Here is a 19,018-nt window from a genome sequence, read left to right as displayed (position 1 = left end):
TCACACGCACAGGGCTCCTGCAGGGCTCCCTACACCCCAGCTCCCCACGGCCCGACCCAGCTTCACGCCCCGGCAGCACAGGCGATGAGTCCTTCGGTGCAGAGGCAGCCCCGGTATCCTGTCCGTGGTTCTACCCTGTGGTAGAACAGCATGACGTAACCTACCATAGGGTAAAACCACTGGCAGGACACAGGGAGACGCAGCGTGGGGCCCGCGCCGGGCCGGGGCAGCAGCAAGCCGGCGTCCGGCCGCCTCACACAGCGCTGAGGGGCACCGCGCTGGCCGGGCCGGCCCTGTCCCGCCACGCCGGCGCTCACCTGGCAATGCCGCCGTAGTCCAGGCCTTCCTCTCCTCGCATGATGATGTACAGGCGGCGCCGCAGGTCGTACGGCTTCATGTTCATGATCTAGAGGCAAGCGAAGGGAAGCGTGAGGCCGTGCTGCGAGGGGCCCGCTCAGTGCCCCCGCCGGCCCCTCCTCACCTGCTGGAAGGAGTCCTCGAAGAGCGTCTGCCGCGAGACGCTGATCTTCACGTGGCTGGGCAGCGCGTTGGACTGCAAGGCACACACAGGGCTCTGGTGGGCGGCGCGGCGGCTCTGCTCTCCCCAGCCTGCCCGCCGGGTCCGCCTCTCCATGGACCTGCCGGGGCCCCTGGCCCTCCTGCAGGGCACGTTACTCACGTGGCAGAGGAAGCGGAACTGGTGGTACTTCCAGCGAAAGCTCCGGTCATACGCGCCAGGGGAGCCGCCTTGCTTGCTCCTGCAAAGGCACCGCGCGCCTTGGCTCAGGACGCAGCCCCACATCCCCACGCGCTGTGACGGGAGCTGCCGGCCTCAGCTCCCAGCCAGGCACCACCGCCCGCGCTCTGCGCCCGCCAGCCCGGAGCGGGGCCGACACCGTCCCTAGGTCGGGGCCCCTCGGCCGCACGCAGGGAGCTCTCCCTTAGCAGAGCCACACGGAACCTCCCGAGCCCAAGGTCCTGGTGGCAAACAGGCCCATCCCTCTAGCCTGCGCGCGACCACACGCAGCAGAGCTGCAAACAAGCTGGGCAAGTGGGAGCGCCCCGTGCCACCCTACCACTGTCAACACAGGGCTGGCGCCAAAGGCCTTACCCAGACTCAAATCCGGGCCGGGGGTCTTTGAAGGTGGTGGTGCGGGTGTTGTGGTCCACGAAGTACCGCACGCCCTCGTTCGTGTACTTCATCTCCCAGCCGGGCGGCAGGGGCGGTTCCTGGATCATCCTGCGTGGCACAAGGAGGCTGAGTGTGCAGTCAGGGCCTGCGGTGCCCTGCCAGCTCACCCTGCCCAGGGCCTCCTGCCCGGTGGGTCTAGCTCAGCCTTGTAGTCCTGTGCCCGGGCACACGAGCCCTGCCAGGCTGCAGGCCTGGCCCTCATCAGCAGCCAGGCCAGGGCCCTGCTCTCCACCCGTGGGAGAGGTGCCCGAGTGGGGACCTGGCCACCTCCTCACCGCAGCAGGGCTCTGCAGGGCCAAAGCTCTCGGGGAGCCTCAGCGAGGCCCTGGCAGGAGTGATGAGGAGGCAGCTCTTCCCACCCGAGCACCCTGAGCCCTCCCCACCGCTGGCTGCCCAGGCGCAGGCCCTTCCTGATGGCTCTGCTCTGCTCCCACAGCCTGGCATCCCCGCAAGGCCAGCACTTCAGGTTCCGGCTCCCGCAGGCTCCAAGCCCACCCGGGCCTGGTGCGCTCGCTCCCGCAGCCCGGCGCTGCAGGCCTGCCCAGACTCAGCCCCCGGCTGCCCCCACGAGCCTCCTACCTACCCCTGCGTGCGAGGGTCTTCCCACTGCGTGGTCCGCGTGTTGTGGTTCACGTAATACACTCGCCCGTTGTCCTGTCTCTTCTCTAGGGGGGAAGGCAGAGAGCATTAGCAGGCGCAGGGCTACGAGTGCTGCGAGCTGCGTGGCCAGGCGCCCCGGCGGGCGCACAGCCCGTGCCCGGCTCCGCGACCCTAGGAACACTGTCCCAAGCGTGCCCAGGCTTGCGCTTCGGGCACCCCCCCGGAGCCGGACAGAACATTCCAGACCCGCATCCCGCGCTCCAAGCACCCACACGCCTGGCCTCCCTCCTCCTCCTCGTCCTCTGCACAGCTCCAGTAGCTCTGCCTCGCACCAGGGCGCACACGCACGTGCTCGCAGCCCCAGCAGCACGTGTGCCCCGTGCCGCCTCCTCGCTGCGCGCCTGCGTTGTTGCCACGCACAGCCCTGCTCCGGCAGGGACACCCCGCACACGCGCCCCATCCCACTGCCGCCCGCTGCTGTGAGCAGCCAAGGGGGAGAGCGCGGGCGAGCGCCAGCGCTGCTGCGCGGCCACCACCAGCCCCACGGGAATGGCGCACAGGAGACTCGTGCCTGTCAGCCCGGCACGCAGGGCACTGCCAGCGTGGGGCAGAGCTGCGGGACACTCAAGAGGCGCCAATGATGCCCTGGTCCCCACTCACACTCGCGCTCCCTCCCCGCTTGCAAGCGATGCCTTCGGCAATCCTGTGCGAGCACCTCGGCCCCAGGCACCCCCGGCTGCTGCTCCAGAGCGGGAGAAGGTGCCCAGCAGAGCCAGGCAGGTCTCTGGCACAGCCGCTTCCAGGGAAGGAGGACAGGCAGGCCGCAAGCATCGGCTCCAGCCGGCGCCTCCGTCTCTGGGGATGCTCCAGGGCCAGCGCCGGGACCTTTTGCCAGGGCACAGCACCCCTCGGCCCCGCTGGATACCTGCCCGTCCCGTGGCTCCTCCCTGGAGCACCACGATGCCATGGCTCCCCCGGGACGCACCGGAGCAGGAGGCAGGGCAGAGCCCAGCGGAGAGCGCGGCACGAGGGCTCCGCGCAGTGGGACGGCCCCGCACCAGCCCCAGGGCAGAAGGGACACGCGGGATGCCCGGCCTGCTGTCCAGCCCCGCGAACGACCACAAACACCTCTGCGCTCTGGGGCTGCAAGTGAGCCCTGGGAACCCCTCCAGGAAAAGGGGGAAAAGGAGAAAAAGTGGGGAAAAGCTGGATTTTAAACCTGAGGAAGCGCTGACCAAGGACAGATGTGACCATGCAGGCAGCAGGGCCCCAGGGGACAGTGTCCCCCCGCTGTGGCACCCAGGAACGCGCACGGGACGCGAGCAACGCGGGACGGGCTCAGTACTTACCCCAGCCGGGAGGAAGGGGCCCAAGCGGGTCATTGTCAGACGGGGCGCCGGACGACTAGAGACAACAGAGATGGCAGAAAAGTACAAAATGAAAAACAAGGCAGAGGCGCCCGGAAAAAGCAGAGCACGGGGGTGCCGGGGAGCCGCACAGCCCCAGCTTTCCACTTGCCTCCTCTTGGCCCACAGCTCGCAGCACAGGGGAGCTGCTCCCAAAGAGCTAGGAAAAAAACTTGCACTTGGGGGTGTAAAAAAAAAAAAAAAAAAAAAAAAAAAAAGGAAAAAAAAATCATAAACTAAACAGCGCAGGGGGCGGCGGGGCAGGGGCTGTGCCCGCGCGCGAGCAGCAGCCGCGCAGCCCAGATGTGTGCGGCTGCTCGGCGCCCGCTGGCCAAGGCGACTCTCCCCACCGGTTACACCTCCAGCCTCCTCCAAGAACCACACACAAGAGGGAAAAAATATCGCAGGCCTTTCCAATGAAATCATTCCCACAAGCCCTGTCCACGCCCAGCGCTTCCTGGCGGGCCGCGGCCCCCCTCCCCGCGCGGGGCACCGCGCCGCGGGATGCGCTCGCACTGAGGGCACATTCATGCACGCAGACGGGCGGCTCCGGCCCCGCCGCCGCCGCCCCCGGCAGGTTGGGGGCTGCTGCACAAAGCACCTTTATTCCTGCCCTGTCACCCAGCCTGAACCAGGGATGCCCCAGGCTGGGGAGGGGGTGCTCGGCTCCTGGCAGGGCCCTGGGGGCACCCAGCAGCTGGGTGAAGGGGAGAAGGGCACTGTGAAGCTCCTGGTGCTTGCAGGGAAACACGGTGAGACCAAAGGGCTTCGCGTCACACTGCCTCAAGGGGGGCTGCGGGAGAGGGGCTGTGCTCCCGCACGTCCTGCTCCAGGCCAGCAACGTACATGGAGCTGGAGCCAGCCCAGGAATGCTGCCCCCGGCCCGGCCCTCCCTGCTGCTGCCCGAGCTGGGGCAGCTGCAGCATCCCCAAACCTGCGCCCTCGAGCAGCGCCCAGGGGCAGGGTGCAGAGCCCTGGGCTGCCTGGGCTCCCCTGAGCTCCTTGCCCTGCTCCCGAGTCGTGAGCCGACAGCGCCCATGAGGCACCGCAGCCGGACGGACACCCGGGCTCTGCACGGCCTCCGTTGCGGTCCCGGACGGGCTGGCGGCAACGCAGCTGAGTCGTATCCAGAGCTCTCACCTCGCAGCCACCCACAAATATCTAATTAAAACAAACGCGCGCGGGCAGCACCACAGGGAGCTGGCCCTGTGGGACGTGGTGCGGGGCAGCACCAGGACGGCAATGTGCCCTGGTCTGAGGGGCATGGCAGCCGAGCCTGCTGCCTGCGTGTGCCAGCCGGGAGCCCGCAGCAGGCGCAGCACAGGGGTCCAGGTAGGCAGAGAGGGGCAAAGCTGGGCACGAAGCCCCGTAGGGAAGGAGGCAGAGCAGGAACCATCACTGCTGGCAGCGGAAAGCTTGAAACAAAAGTACAATCATTTCATCAGGCTAAATTTGGAGCGTGCGTCCCTCCCTGCGCGCTCTGCCAGGGCGAGCTGCGCGGCGCTGGAGTGGCTCCAGGCCAGCGCTTGCCGAGACGCTCGCGAGCAGCCAGCTCGGAGCAGCTCCGCGCCGGCGCAAGCCCCTCCGGAGCGCCGCGGCCTCACAGATGCCAAAGGAAAGGACTGCACCCTCGGGATGCAGTATCCCGGTGGAGTCTCCGAGGAGAGGGGCAGGAGCGGGAGAGGGCTCCGAGCAGCCCAGCTTTGCTTTGCCAAGTGGCAGCAGAGCCAGGCTCCGCTCACGAGTCCCGTGTCCTGCTTGGGGAGCTCACCTCGAGCACGCCGCAGGAGCCTGCGCGAGCGGCAGCAGCGTTTCTGCATCCTGCTGGGGCACGGCAACCTCCTCCCCTCGGCGAGGGCAGAAGCCCCTTGCCCTGCTGCTCCCCTTCCCTTTGCTCCTGCCCCGCCGCAGCTCTCCACGCAGGAGCCTTGCTTGATACAGGCTGCAACCTCCCGTGCAGCATGGGCTGCTTGTGGGGGAGCACCCAAACACTCGGAGCTGGGTGGCAGGACGCTCCAGACTGCTCACGGAGCTGCCACCGTGCACTTGGTACCAGAGGATGCTTCCCACCTCCAAAGCCAGGTCCTGCCTCAGCAGCAAGGCCAGGACCAGGGAGCACCAGGGTGCTCCGAAACCACAGTGCTCAGGGCTGCTGCTCGCTGGGGCCAGTGAGAGACCCTTTCCCCAGGGAGCAGGAAGCTGGGGACCTTCAGCAGCAGGGAGCTCTCAGGGCCCGGCAGCGCTCGCTCCCGGGCGCTCTGCTTCCCCGGCTCTTGCTGCAGCGCTCACGGTGCCAGCGCCTGCACCCTGCAGTGCCTGGGGCTGTGAAGGCGGCCGCTGCGCTGCCGGGACTAGCCCGGCTCGGCTGCTGGGAGCCAAGCGAGCAAGCCTGTTCCTTGCCACACGAGCAAGGAAGTGACACATCGGGGACAGGATGCTGAGGACACCTCCCACCGCCTTTCAAGGCTGCACTGGCTGTTTTTATAAGAGCCAGCTATTTCCACAGGGTTCTCCACACTCAGCAGAGGAACCTCTGGGAACTTGTGTCCAGGCTCACTGTTCTGCTGAGCTGCCCGAGCCCACGGGCTGCCTGTGCATGGGCCAGCTGCAAGTGGTGCCTCCACGCAGGGCTGCTCACAGCCCAGCGGTGCTCATCCCTGCACTCCCCCTCTGCCAGGCGTGGTTGGGTGAGACCCTCTGGGCCAGCACTACCTGAGCCGCAGGCCCTCACCTGGTACAAGAACCTTTGGCTGAACTGCTGCATGGCTCCCTGGAGCTGGTTGCGCTGGGACTGCCACTGCTCGTAGTTCCTCACGTACTCGGCTGTGGGGCGCTGCCATGTGGTGGTCCTGGTGTTGTGGTCGACATAGTAATACCTTCCTCGAGGATCCACACGCTTCTCCCACCTGGAAACACCACGGGAAGGAAATGTCACCCTGTGTCCCCCCTGAGGAAAGGGGCTCGATGTGTTCTCCTAGCCCTTGTTTCACTGCCTCAGGGCTTGATCATCTCCCACTCCAAGGGAGCCGGACCAGACTCAGGTGCACCCCGGCACCCTGTTTCCTCCAACATCCCTTCTGCTGATCAGAGTCTGATCAGGGGGCTCAACCAGCCTCCCTCAGCGACCCCTCAGATCAGCCATAGCTCCAGAGCTGAGTCCCTGGGACATGTCCAGCACAGAGACACTCCTTAAGCACCACAGCAGTAACACAGGAGAGACATGACAAGTGATGCTCCCTCCGGTGACAACCAACCCAACCCAAGTCCTCCCCCAGACCACCACATCCATCAGTGCTGCTGGAAGGATGAGGCTGGCTTACCCACAGGTAAAGCCTCCTCCCAAGGGGACCACCTTGAATCTCCTCCCCACAGCCAGCGGCTGAGGAAGGCACGTTGCATGGGAACGAGGCCCGGAGCCCCTCCGGAACAGCCCGCTCCAGCCGATGAAAGAAGCAGCACAGACCGCTCTGGTGGCAGGTGTCTGCAGCCGTCATGTGGCAACTCAACACTGATGTGAAGGTATGGGTGCCAGGAGAACGAAACCTTGCACAGCTAAAGAGGCATGGCAGAAGTCACAGAACCATGGCCTAACATGGAGGAATCTCCTATTTCTTTTGCTGAGAGTTGGCTCTGGGGGCCCTGGACAAGGAGCAGCAGCTTGAGAATGTTCAGCTGCTGCCCAAGAACGTGTTGAAAACACAATTTAGAGGAGCACTGCGTTGTGAATTCAACCAGCTGCCAAGCTCCAGTCGTGCTCACCATACAGTGGCTCAGAATTCACGACAGACTGAGTTCTGGCTTCCAGAAACACTTCCAGGGCTCACTGGTCTCTAGAAATACAGGTTAAAAAACAAAACAAAACAAAACAAAAAAAAACAAACAAACAAAAAAAAAAACAGCTCATTGTCCTTCAAGGGAAGGAGACAGTAAGAGCTGTTGGGCCTACAAGTTTAGTCATGGAGACTGTGACTTTTCTTGTCACTCTGACACTAAGGGCAAATTTCAGGCACTCACGTTTGGCCCCTCTCACTGGACTGAGCACAGCACTTTAACATGAGGACTCCAGGTCCAATATAACTATCAATATTATACCTGAAGGTGGATAAAATGAGATCCACCACTAAGACCTTCTGTACTAGCTGTACTACTACTTACTAGCTTCCTGTAACGTCACATGAAGTCGTGTGGCTGAGCTCTGAGACAGGAGATGCCAAGATGGTGTTAGGAGGAACACACATGGGGTACACCCAAACCTACCTTTCAGCCTCCCTCTATTAACAGATGGGCAGACTTTAAACTACTAGAGGATGAGAAGGTGGCAGGGAAGACTGAAAAGGTCACAGTTTAGCTGAAAGGAGTCTGTGACCAGAGGAACGCAAAGGCTCCCAGGGAGGAAAACAACCTTTTATTTCATGTTCATACAGCACACCACTTTTAATGCAGTCACTCCAAGCTCAGACAAACACCACCTAGAGAACAATATTGATTTGGTTCTGTTTTCAGGAGCACAAAGAGAAGGTGAGAATTCAACAAGCTTCTGGAAAATGCAGGGGCCCAGAGAGGTGTGTGCAGTCTTCATGGCCTGAAGATTGTTAACTTGTGCAAAGGAAAGCACGTCCCTCCTGGACACGAGCCCTGCAGAGCTCTTGCAGCACATCTCAGAGCTAAGCTAGCAGCATCTTCTAGTGGGCAGCGTGCTAAGAACTTGGGACCTCTCCGAGGAGGGCAAGGTCCAGCTCCAGGTTTGGGAAACACTGAGCAAGTCTGCTTTTGCTCGCCAGCAACTCAGCCTCTCAAGTTACTCCTCAGCTACGGTGTCTGCTTTTCTAGGCAACATGGGGCCCATCCCCTTCTCCTGGTCCTCAGGGAGGCTTTGCAGGCTCTTGTCCCAAAAGCCGACTCCTCTGTTCTGCCCACAAGCAGCTACTGCAGTAAACACCAGATCATGTCACCTCGTTTCCTTTTAGGAAGGAAAGGACCTTCCTGCACCCCTTCCCACCACCGACTGCCCCCCTTCTTTGCAGACTCCTGTGCAGCCACCACAAGTTATCTTGGTACCCGAGACACCGGCTGCCCCTGAGCACCTTACCCTGGAGGAAGGGGTCTCTCCCAGGTGGTTGTCTTGTTGTTGTGGTCTACATAGTAGACTCTCCCATTAGGTAGCTCTCGCTGTTCCCATCTGAAAGAGAAAATCATGAGAGGGCTGATGCTGACACAGAGATCAAATCATGGCAGGGGTGGAGGGGACTCGACCACATCATCCTCAGAGGAGGTTAGATGTGAAAGTCGCACAGAGAGGAGACCTACAGCCCTGCAGGTGAGAGCCCTCTTCACACGCAGCGGACGGGGACACCCACCCTGCACCCACCAGCACCCCAGCCCGTGCTAGGATGGGGAAGCCAAGAGCACCGCTTGGTGCCAGCACAACAAGGGAAGCAGTGGATGAATGGAGGAAACTGCAGGGAGACGCAACCACCAGCAACACGGAGAGAGGCAGGATCACAGGTCCTGCAGGGCCCTCGCGAGGCGGACACGTCCCATCCCACCTCTCTGCTAACTCGCTCTTCGATGTGCCCACTTGGCACACCACCAGCCTCAGCAGAGCACGATGGAGCACGGGGCCTCTCCAGGGCACTGGTGGCCCAGAGCTCTGACTAAGGGGCACCCTCCTGCGACAGAGGACACAAGTGTCCCGAGGCCTCTTCCCTGCTCCGCAGCAGCCGTGCGAGGCAGCAGCAGCAGCCTGGCTGGCTGCAGGCCGTGCGACCCGGCGGGAGCTGACAGACACCTCACGCCTGCTCTTCAGCCGTGGCCAAGCAGAGCTAACAAACCACAACTGCTCTCCTGATGCCAGCCAGATCGTCATGCTTCCACCACGGGGTATCGCAGGAGTCTCTCCATAAAATGCATTGCTCTGACATCTGCAGATGTTGGGGACACCACCGAAACCCATGCACATCCAAGCTCGTCTGGAAAAAGCACAGGGAAAGCCGAGGCAGACACAATAACTCCTGTACTCCGGCAAAGCACGGGGTGAAGCAGAGCTGCTCAGCTGGAACCAGCAGCACGGATCCCACGACACCCAGACAAATTCCACAGTCTCCGTCCCTGTGTTCGAGGGGCAGCGAGAGCAGCTAGGGCCCTTTCCTGCACACAGGCTCCCATGGAAGAGCCCAGCGCCTTTAGAAACACGCGGCCCACCTTCGCCTTCGCGACGGACACACAAAGTGCACCCACACGCAGCCAGAGGGCATTCTGATCCTTTCCTCCTTTCTGGGGCATCGTCCTTCCCACCAGAACGGCTGCAGCACAGGCAATGCAGTAGGAGCTGGAGACCTCACCGGCATCTTCAGCTACTTTAAATCATGTCCAAAGAGCTTCTGAATGAAAACCTTGCCTGTGTTCCCATGCACTTGGACTGCAGCTGTGCAGTCAAGCCTACCCCACGGATCAGCAAGCTGTGAATAATTAATAATCACCTTATTACCAAGAGCATCCAGAGGGCTGCATGTGGTAGATTAGTAAACCTACCTCTTAGCATTGCTTAGCTACAGCATTTCACCCTTTATTTAAAATAAAGAATGACAGCAGGTCTGCACAGTGTTTATTTGGCTTGCTAGATAAAGACTATTATAGAGGTGCTGCAGCAGTTTGCATTCTGAAAACAGTCGAAATTTGGCGCATAAATTCCTAATTTCCTCCAGAAAGTAGGAGGGTCGGTATAAGATTTCACACAGGGTCAGTTTTATGCCCTGCGAGTTTTTGATGTAGTTTTTGTTTGGTTTCTCTTAATACATCTTTAAAGGGGAGTCTTTGAATTTGGGCTGGGGCTGAAATTTTTCTTGGCAGCCCTCCGGCCCATTGCTGACAGATACCTCTTAAAAACATTGCGTGTCCACAAGGCCCTCAGTTCAGAGGTGGCCCCTAAGGGGAGCTGGTGCGATAGGGAGGGCTGGTTTTACGCCGTTACACTGAAAACCATTCTTTGCCTTAATTCATTCATGAAAGTTTATGCCCTGGCAAACCTAAAACCTCCGCGAAGCACCATGCTTCTCTGTCAGTTTTTATTCTACAACAGAGAAAGGCTCGTGCACAGCTGCTGACAGATAAAATGTTCTCCTGCCACACTTGTACTCCCACAGGTCTCCCTTCCAATTCAATGTTCAGCCTCAATTAATCATCGCAGAAAGCCCTAGGAAATTAATGCAGTGCCTCTGTTGTGACACTGGGATGGCAAGTGAACAAACGCAGGCGCGCGGAAGGCAAGCGAAGGAGATGCTGCAAGCGCCAGATCGCCGCTGTCTGCTTTGCACAACTCCTCTTGCCCTCAAACCTCTGCAGCGGAAGATTTAAGCTACTGGACTCTGCCCCAAGGGCCACGAGCACACGCTGACCGTGACCACAGGGCTGCAGACGTGCTGCTCTCGGCAGGGCTTTCTGCAGAGCGGGGAAGGCAGAACACAGGACGGTCTCAACAGGGTTTCCAAACCTCAGCAGCTGTCAGCCGAGGACCTGAACTATCCAGAAGTCAAGGGAGCAGCCTGAAACATTTCTGGTCTGGGTAGAGGACAACCTGAAACAAGGGAGTCGGCCCTCTGAAAGCTGGCTGTGCCCGGCGGCAGCGCGTCCCCATCCCACGCTCTCCAGAAACAGGTACAAGCTCACGTGCTCCTCAGTTGAGCAGCTCCTTGGTGACCTGCAAGTAAATTCACAGAGGGCTGCCTCGCCGCCAGCCTGGTGTTTGGCTGCCACGAGGAGGGAAGCAGAGCTGTCAAACAGCAAGCTGCTGGCAGCTATTATCCCTGCTGTCATCCTGCAGCCGCCTGAGGCAGGGGGCACTGGGTGCTGATAAAACCCAGCACTGCTTAGGCCACTTGCCCAGCACTGAGGCACTGCTAACGAGTCCAGCTTAAAGGCTTTTGAGAGGCACACACTTAAAACACTAACATTTTGTTTAAAAGACACTGAGAACGTCGGTTGGAACCCAATTCCTGGGCTAGGAAGAAGACAGTCCTCACACAGCCAGGTAGAAGCCGCTTGGCTTCATCACCCCGCAGGACGGGGACACAGCCAAGCACCCGCAGCGCTCCACAGGAGCTGTGATCACAAACTCCACACAATGGCGTTGCGATCGATAGCTGAACACAGGCAGGATTACGGTCTCAATAGTAAAAACACAATAGTAAAAACACTCAAACACAAGTGGTTGAGTTTGTTTTAGCTCTCAGCCTGCCTCACGCCCACTGCTGAGGCCTGGGGCTCTGCTCCCAGCTAAGGCAGGGCACGGACACAGCCTCTGGACAGGCGCCTCCCTCCTCGGCCAGTGCTTCGGGGGGTCTCGTTTGCAATCACAACGTTCTGGAGTCACGCTCACAACGTCGTTGTTCCCTGGTCCCTGCACTAGCATGCAGGGAGTGCTCACGGAGACCCCAGAGCTGCCATCGCATCCCGGACTCGCGGCGCGCTACGTAACTGCTGCCGCCGCAGGAACCGCTGCAACGGGAGCCCCGCGCGGTGCGAGGCTGAGGTAACCCGGCAGGCCAAACAAAACGCCCTCCTTATGTAAGAAACCACAGCAGGCAGCCCTCTGCCAGGCAGCATAATGTGGCCCTTTGTGCGCGCGAGACGGAGCTGTGTACACACCGTGTTAATGACCGTCTGTCCCCAGCGCAGGACCATCGCTGATAGGAACCAGATGCAGGAGCCAGCAGGTTGGGCTGCTCTCCCCCCTCTCACTGTCAGGGCGCTGGGCAGCCCACGGGAGAGGACCAGGAGCCCACACGAAAGGCTCTGAGCGCTGCAACCAGCTGCTCTTGCCCCACACGCAGTTTCTGGCTTCACAGGGAAACGGGCTCTGCACAAGCCAGGAGGACGTAACAGGAGGCTTCTGGGCACTCTGGGCCTGGAATTATTCAGATCACCTTCCAGGACCCTCCAGGCCCTCAAACAGACTCCCAGTTGTATGTGAGATGCCTTTGTGGCCACCACATCTGGAGCAGCTGTTTGGAGAGAGCCATCCCAGCAGAATAAACAGCCTGGAATCCCCACGTGAACCCTCCGCAGGCCCCATCCGCATGGGACCGGTGGCCCCGGCGCATCCCCGAGCACAAAGCGCCGCGAGAAGCTGACACCCCCCTAACCACCAAAGGGAACGAAAGCCCCGAGGCAGTCGGCGCCGCCGGGGATCAAAGGGGACACTGAGCCAACAAGGCAGGGTTTCCAGCACCGACGCGAGCCCTCGGGCTGCGGGCGCCTTGGCTCGCGCGCAGCCGGGCCGGAGCCGTCACTGTGCTCCGCGACGCTGCGAGCCGCTCGGGGCTGCCCTGTGTGCCCGCGGGCAGCGTCCGCTGCCAAATCTGCGGTCTGGTCGTGCCTGCACCCTCCTCTTTGCACCGCGACTGCCTCCTTCACCAGGCGGCCGCATCCCCAGCTCCCGAGCTGGGCCCCAAACCACCAGCCGGAGCAACACCCCGGAGCGGGAGCCAGCCAGCAAGGAGCTTCCCCGGAGCCGCGCTCGAGGCCCAGCCGCTCCGTTAACCCATCTTCGGGCTCCAGCCTTCTGTGCAATCCCTGTTCTCCAGGGCAGCGCCGGCTCCTGCGGCAGCCGTGCGGGAGCTGCTCCAGCCTCCTCGTGCGCAGGGCTCGCGCTGCGGAAACCTGGCGCCGACTGCACACACGGCCCTGGCCGGACTCAGTTCTCCCGTCCCCCACCCGGAAAGAACTTGGCACTTGGACTCCCCCCGAGCGAGCAGACGAAGCGCTGTGCAGGCCAGCCCAGCACAGGGTGCAATTCCGACAACACGTGCAAGAGGCCAGTTGCTCTGTTGCACCCCCTACAGATCCTACGGTCAGGGCAAGAGTGGAAAGAATCCAAGGTGCAAATCCAAGGTATCTCCACCGTTCCCAAAAACAGCAAGCCCAGCCTGGAGGAGAGCTTCCCCCCCTTCCCCCCTTCCACTACTCTCCTCTGCCACCTCCAAAGAGCAAAACGCTACAGTCTCTTCCTCCTCCCCTCCGACATTCAGGATTTTCTGGTCTGTGTGTGAACACGGCACAGGAGATGGACACAGAGGAACTGGCCACCTTCCGCTTGGCTCTGCTCTACCTCTGGCCAGGGAAACGAAGACTCCACGTCTCAGAAAGCAGCAGCATGAGGCCCCACAGCCTCCACAAACCCTGTTCTTGTGTAGCTGTGGGTACCTACGTGGTACCTACAGGCCCCTCACCGCCCCCACAACCCAGGAAAGAAACAACAGCCCGTTTGCACCCTGGGCAAGGCATTGCTAGGAAAGGAGATCCCGGTCTATCCAGTAGGTGCAGCAACAGGCATAGGTTCTGGCTGGAATAAAGACCTTTTTCAGAGCACTGGACTTTTCCAGCTGCCTGGAAACAGGAAGTGCCCGGGCCCGAGAACAGTAACCCTCACACACCCTGAATAAAGGCACTCTGAGCTGTTAACCCTAATTACCTGTGACTGACACACGAGCGAGGCCCTGACCTTCCAGGCACTGGCTTAGCCAAAGGAAAATAAACAGCTCCCTTCATAGGAAACACAAGCCATTTTCAACCCCCCTGCTTTGCGCTTTCAGCCCAAAATCGAAGGTGCCTGAAAGAAAAGGGGAGGAGTGAGGCGAGCACAGCACAGCGAGCCAGGCCGGGGGCAGGCCGAGCCGCACGGCTCGCGCCGGCTCCGCTGCCCGCTCCGCTCTGCCCCTGCTCCCATCACCCGCTGCTGGTGGAGTGGGATGCAGGGCACGAGTGCAGCGAGCTGGCCCACAACAGCGTCCCGGGCCTCCCCGGCTGCCATCGCCACCACGGAGCACCGCTCCCAAAGCGCACAGCAGCACTGGACCTTCCTCCACGGGAAGGACTTCAAGGTCTCCGTATCTCTCCGTTTCTCTCAAACATCATCTAAGACCCATTCAGCGCCATCACTAGCAAAGCCCTTCTCTCTCTCTCTCTCTCTTCCTCTCTCTTCTTTACTAGGAGCCCCAGGGAGCCCCAGCAGAAGTCCTGCTGGCCTCCATCTGCTGATGTGTTTGACATTGCTGGCAGTTTGTTCATGGTGTCAGGGCAGCACGTGGCAAATGAGCTATGTGAGGATCCTGTCCACCTCCTCCTCAGTCTTTATAGGATGGCTGTAGGTTCCTTTCTTAATAATCATGCCCTCCTGCTCAAAGGGAGCTCCCTGGAAATAAATATGCCCTCTCTCATGTAGTCCCTTCTCACCAATAGCCCTACAACTGCTTGCACCACACTTCAGAAGAGCGGAGGACTTTGCTGCTCCATCAGAGACCTGCTGTGGACATGGATTAGACTCCTGGCCTAGAGGAGAGAGGAGCCACGCAGCACGGCCAGCCCCTGCCCCACGCATGACCAGCCCGCAGCACTCGGCCTTGTTGGGGCAACGGGGGAGTCTAAAGCAGAGCTGCTTACCCTGGGGGCAGAGCATCCAGGGCCAGCACCACTGCCCGCGGCTGCGGGGCGCCCGCACCAGCCGCTGCCTCTTCTGCCTCCGCGGAGGCTGCGGCGGCGGGAAGGGCGACGGAGCCGTCGGTCGCGCTCGCCGCCGTCGTGGGGCTCGCTCCCGCTGCCGGCCTCTCCTCCTCCCCGTCTGCAGCGCCCGCCGGGTCTCCGTTCACTGCAAAGGCAGAGCTGTTAGTGTAGGAAGGGTAGCAGGGCTGCGGGCCCACGGAGCGCCGCTGCCAGCCCCGGCACCAGAGTAAATGGTGGGCAGCAGCAGCTCCCACCCACATGGGGACCCGTGCGGTGTCCCAGGCTGCGCAAAGGCTCCCTGCACCCAGGAGGAGGTGTCAGATCCTCACGGAATGGCCACCACCCAGAAGCGGAGGCTCTTGGCACCTGCGCTCAGCATCTCTGCTGCTCACACAGCTGCAGCTACCTTGGCTACCAAGCAAGAGCTCAGGAAGCCTCTCCATGAGCTCCCCTCCAGGCACGGAGAGCACGGCACTGCACTGGTAAGAAATAAATTTAGCTGGATTCCGCTGCCCTTTTGGAAAAGGGAAGGGGAAGACAGAGAGCAAAGGAAAATTACGATGAAAACTGATCGGGAGGAAAATGCAGACCAAAAAACGGAAGGGAATTTGTTTGGGAAGACTTATTAGGTAACCAAATAGCATGACTTGACAGTCAAGCACAGGATAACTTCAGCTGGAAGGCATCCTGCTTTCAGTGGCAAAACAAAAGCATTAAAAACAAAACAGCAAAATACAGCATAAAAAGGGAAGCAGGCAGAGCTCCAAGAGTTAAGAAACATAGAAAACTCTAAAGGAAGATAAAAGTACAAGAGAAATATCTCTGCCTAAAAGCCAAAATATGCAGAAGTATTCTAGGAAATGAACCTTATAATAGAATAATCACTCCCAGATAGAGACAGGAGAGGCAAGCTGCTCAGTACTCTCTTGCTTTTCAGCCGAGGGGAGCAGGACAACATCCCCTGTCGCCAGAGGAAATATTGGTGCCAGCACCTAGGGACTGCAGGAGCCTCTGCGGCAGCATCTAAAGAAGATGCAGGTTCTGAATCGGGGGCTCCTGGAAGCTTCTGTCGGGGATCCTGCAGCACCCCACTAAGGAGATCTCCACCTGCTGCTCGTTTGTAGCCTCGGAAGCCCTCAGAAAGGGCAGTTTTACAGCTTTGAGTATATCGTGCCAATCTTCCAAGAAAACCTGCAAAGTGACCCAGGTAATGACTGTGTAGTTAGCTTGCTCTCAGTCCTGGGCAATAAGAGGAAAGCTGATCCAAAGTTCAATTGATAAGGAAGGAGCTCAGCAGCAGCAGTGAGTGCTAAGCAACACGGCCTTGCAGGAAACATGCCAAGAAATAACCTTTTATTCTCAGATGAAATTAGAGCTTTGAGTGACAAAGGTAACTGGGAAGTCCTTGATCTCAGTCCTGCAACAGTCTGTTCAAGAACTGATCATAATAATGTCAACAACATACGTTAAAATGGAAGAAGAGGAAGGCTTCTGGAGGCACTCTCGGGAGTGTCACACACAGCACAGCGCTAGTCCCAACTGCTCAAAACACTCGTCTCCCCATGCTGAAATAGAGACGTTGCTGGCAGGACTTCTGGAGGACAGAGGCTGGTGAGCAGTAAACAGCAGTGAGGACATAAACCCGGGGGGAAAGCTGGGGCTCATCCAACAAAACGTGTTTTAACAAACCAAACCCCAATGCCAAGTTATACTTGGAGGAACAAAAACTCTGTCCATAGCCTGAGGGACTGTCCCCTACACAGCGAGGACACTGAGGCGGGCTGGGTGGTGGCAGTGGACAAACCCTGGCATTCGCTCCACGCACACAGGCACGAGCCTCAGCTCCAGGCTGGGAGCAGGGACGGCAGCAAGACAACGCTGACAGCTCAACAGGAACATTTCACTTCGCCCTTCCACTCCCCATCTCCCTCCCCAAATGAGTTCTGGCCAAACTGAAATTACGTTGCTCCAGGTTTTTCCAGTGAAACGGGGGAAAAAAAAAAAAAAAAAAAAGTCTTCATTTTGGGTTGAACAAAACATTTCCTTCTACCAAAGTACTCTGCTTTTCCTTCCAGGTCTCTGACAAAAGCAAAAGAAAGGACGGTGCTGTTTGCAAAACCAGTGCAGGGGAGGAGGAAATGCCTGTGCTAGTGGTGTCACTTCTACTGCCTGCCTCTTACCCAACAACACGGTGACTGCAGCTCTCACCCAGGACGGGGGCACCTGGGCCTCCTCACAGCTCACACCCACTACACGTCTCGCCCATCCCATCGCGCAGCTTCTTGCTCTTCCCTCTGTCTCTAGCTGGAACTCCTCTGCTGCCTCCACCTGAGAGCCAGGGAAGCTGGATGGATAAATTGCTTATGGCTTTATAGGTAGGCACTCATCAGATCCCAGTCCTTGCTCCACCAAGCATTTATGGTTTTGTGGGCAAAACCAAGCGAAAACAAGAGAAACCTTTCCACAGATGCGCTCTGGCATAAAAATCAACACCCTGTTTAGAGGTGGGTTTGTGTCCTCTCTGGCACTGGATGCAGAAAGCCGCTCCTCCCCATTTTGGCAAGTACAGACCTCAAAAACCTTTTCACTGAAAACTAATGGGCAAATTCAGCTAAATGTTCACAACTCTGGAAAAAAAAAAAGGTCCATTCAATTGTGATGACTGTTGTCCTCTCTGGCATCAGTGACATTGCTTTTCCAGTCTCCCTTTAGAAACCTGGAACCAGATGCTGCCTCTATGTCATGGAGACTCCGGAGAGGAGCTATAGAAATTATTCAAGAAGTGGGGAATAGTCCTACCAGGCAGCTCTGAGGAGCTCAGGCTGCTCAGCTTATTGTAAGCAAAATCAATAGCTCCTTGGAGGAGCTATTTCAGGAAGGAAAGTCCTGAGCACTGGAAGATCCCTTATTTCAGCAGAAAATCATTTTCTCCCGCTAACTGTAGCCCCAAGCTCTGTCCAGCACACACGTCTATGCAGCGCAGCTCCCGCAGCAGCCCGGCTCACCTGCGCCGTTGGCGGTGCCGCTGCTCCCGCCGCCACCGCTCTGACTCTTGGCCTGCAGCCGGTGCCGCGTCCTGGCGCCGGGGCTCTGCTCCCCGCTGCCCGAGCTCTGCCTGGCCGCTCCAGCCGAATGCCGGTGCATCCTGCGGGAGGGAAGACCAGAGGTGAGACACGCGCCCGGCCTCAGAGAGAACCGATTCCTGCCTTTTCTCAGTGCTTTCATCTCCCAGTACAGCTGTCCCCAAGGTCTGCTGGACACGGGTCCTGCTCCCCGGTTACTGCCCCGAGCTCCCACGAACCCCCCAGCCTCGCGCAGTGGAGCCTCCACGTCCCCGGCCCCTGCAAGCGCCGCAGGGCGTTCTGGGGAAGGTCGGGGTTCTACACTCATTAAGAAGCCTGCCAATTACTGCAAGCGGAGCAGGGCAGCACGCAGGGCTGCAGCAGGGAGCTGGGCACCGCTCGCTGCCCTGGGCAGGATGGAGAGGTGCTGCATGGTGCCCCTCAGCAGCAGGGCAGAGACACAACCACCTGGGGACAACTCCCTAGCCGGATTTTCTGTGCATTTTTGTTGATATTCGCTCCACAGTTTGGGCAGAGAGAGCCCCAGGGGCAAATCTGCTTCCCAGCTCTCTCGGGTCGGAAGCAGCAGCCAGAGGCATCTTCAGGGCACCGCAGCTCTCGGGGCGATGGGCAGCGCTGCCAGCTGAAGCAACAAGGACAGGGAGGGCGAGGACCACAGCGATTAAACAGCAGCCTGTTCCAGCCAAGTTCTCCCCTTAAAAGGGCAAAACCCTCCAGCTGTCCCCACATCCCAGGGCTCAGCTGAGCTGGGAGGGGAAGGCAGTCTGGCAGCAACGGGGCACAGCACCAGCTGTGCCCCACTGCAGCTCCCACTGCCCTCCTTGGGGAGCAGCCCTCAGTGACGGCAGAGGAGGGGCTGGGACCGCAGGGACATGGGAAAGCGGAGGGCGACGGCTGCAGAGAGGCCAGCAGGCAGGCACGGATGAGCACAGGGCAGCCAAGCAGGCTCTGAGCAGGAGCTTCCCTCGGCCGTGATGGAAGCACCGACCGTGTCCTGCCGCGTCCAGCATCCAGTGGGGCCTGGACGCAGCCTCCATGTGCCCCCGGCCCCGGCAGCCCCAGCCGGGACCCCCGCCGAGGTGGGGCAGCCCCCAGGGCAGCGCAGGGCAGGGGCCAAGGGCAGCGCCGCCAGCCCCAGCCGCCCGCCCGCGCCCCGGCCAAGGCATGGGCTGCATCTTGGCCCTGCCCTTCTCAGCACCGAGGAGCTAAAAGCTGCCCAGAGAGTTTTTAGAAACCAAAAC

General features: G+C 59.8%; 1 protein-coding gene across 1 annotated transcript in view; it reads right to left on the bottom strand.

Moving 5' to 3' along the window:
- The window catches only part of WWP2 (WW domain containing E3 ubiquitin protein ligase 2), a 34,953-nt gene that overhangs the window by 4,778 nt on the left and 11,157 nt on the right, over positions 1 to 19,018 (bottom strand). The window contains exons 6-15 of the mRNA XM_026039585.1: positions 17,700 to 17,839; positions 14,635 to 14,839; positions 8,288 to 8,377; positions 5,930 to 6,104; positions 3,142 to 3,196; positions 1,776 to 1,857; positions 1,112 to 1,240; positions 680 to 758; positions 482 to 553; positions 318 to 406 (exon numbers count right to left, since the gene is read on the bottom strand). Of these exons, the coding sequence (XP_025895370.1) occupies positions 318 to 406; positions 482 to 553; positions 680 to 758; positions 1,112 to 1,240; positions 1,776 to 1,857; positions 3,142 to 3,196; positions 5,930 to 6,104; positions 8,288 to 8,377; positions 14,635 to 14,839; positions 17,700 to 17,839 (1,116 nt within the window). The remainder of the gene's footprint in view (positions 1 to 317; positions 407 to 481; positions 554 to 679; positions 759 to 1,111; positions 1,241 to 1,775; positions 1,858 to 3,141; positions 3,197 to 5,929; positions 6,105 to 8,287; positions 8,378 to 14,634; positions 14,840 to 17,699; positions 17,840 to 19,018) is intronic.

The sequence above is a fragment of the Nothoprocta perdicaria genome, unplaced genomic scaffold (genome assembly GCF_003342845.1).
Source record: "Nothoprocta perdicaria isolate Ctin4 unplaced genomic scaffold, notPer1 scaffold_234, whole genome shotgun sequence".
NCBI classification, from domain to species: Eukaryota; Metazoa; Chordata; class Aves; order Tinamiformes; family Tinamidae; genus Nothoprocta; species Nothoprocta perdicaria.
This window is presented reverse-complemented; position numbering and strand designations above follow the sequence as displayed.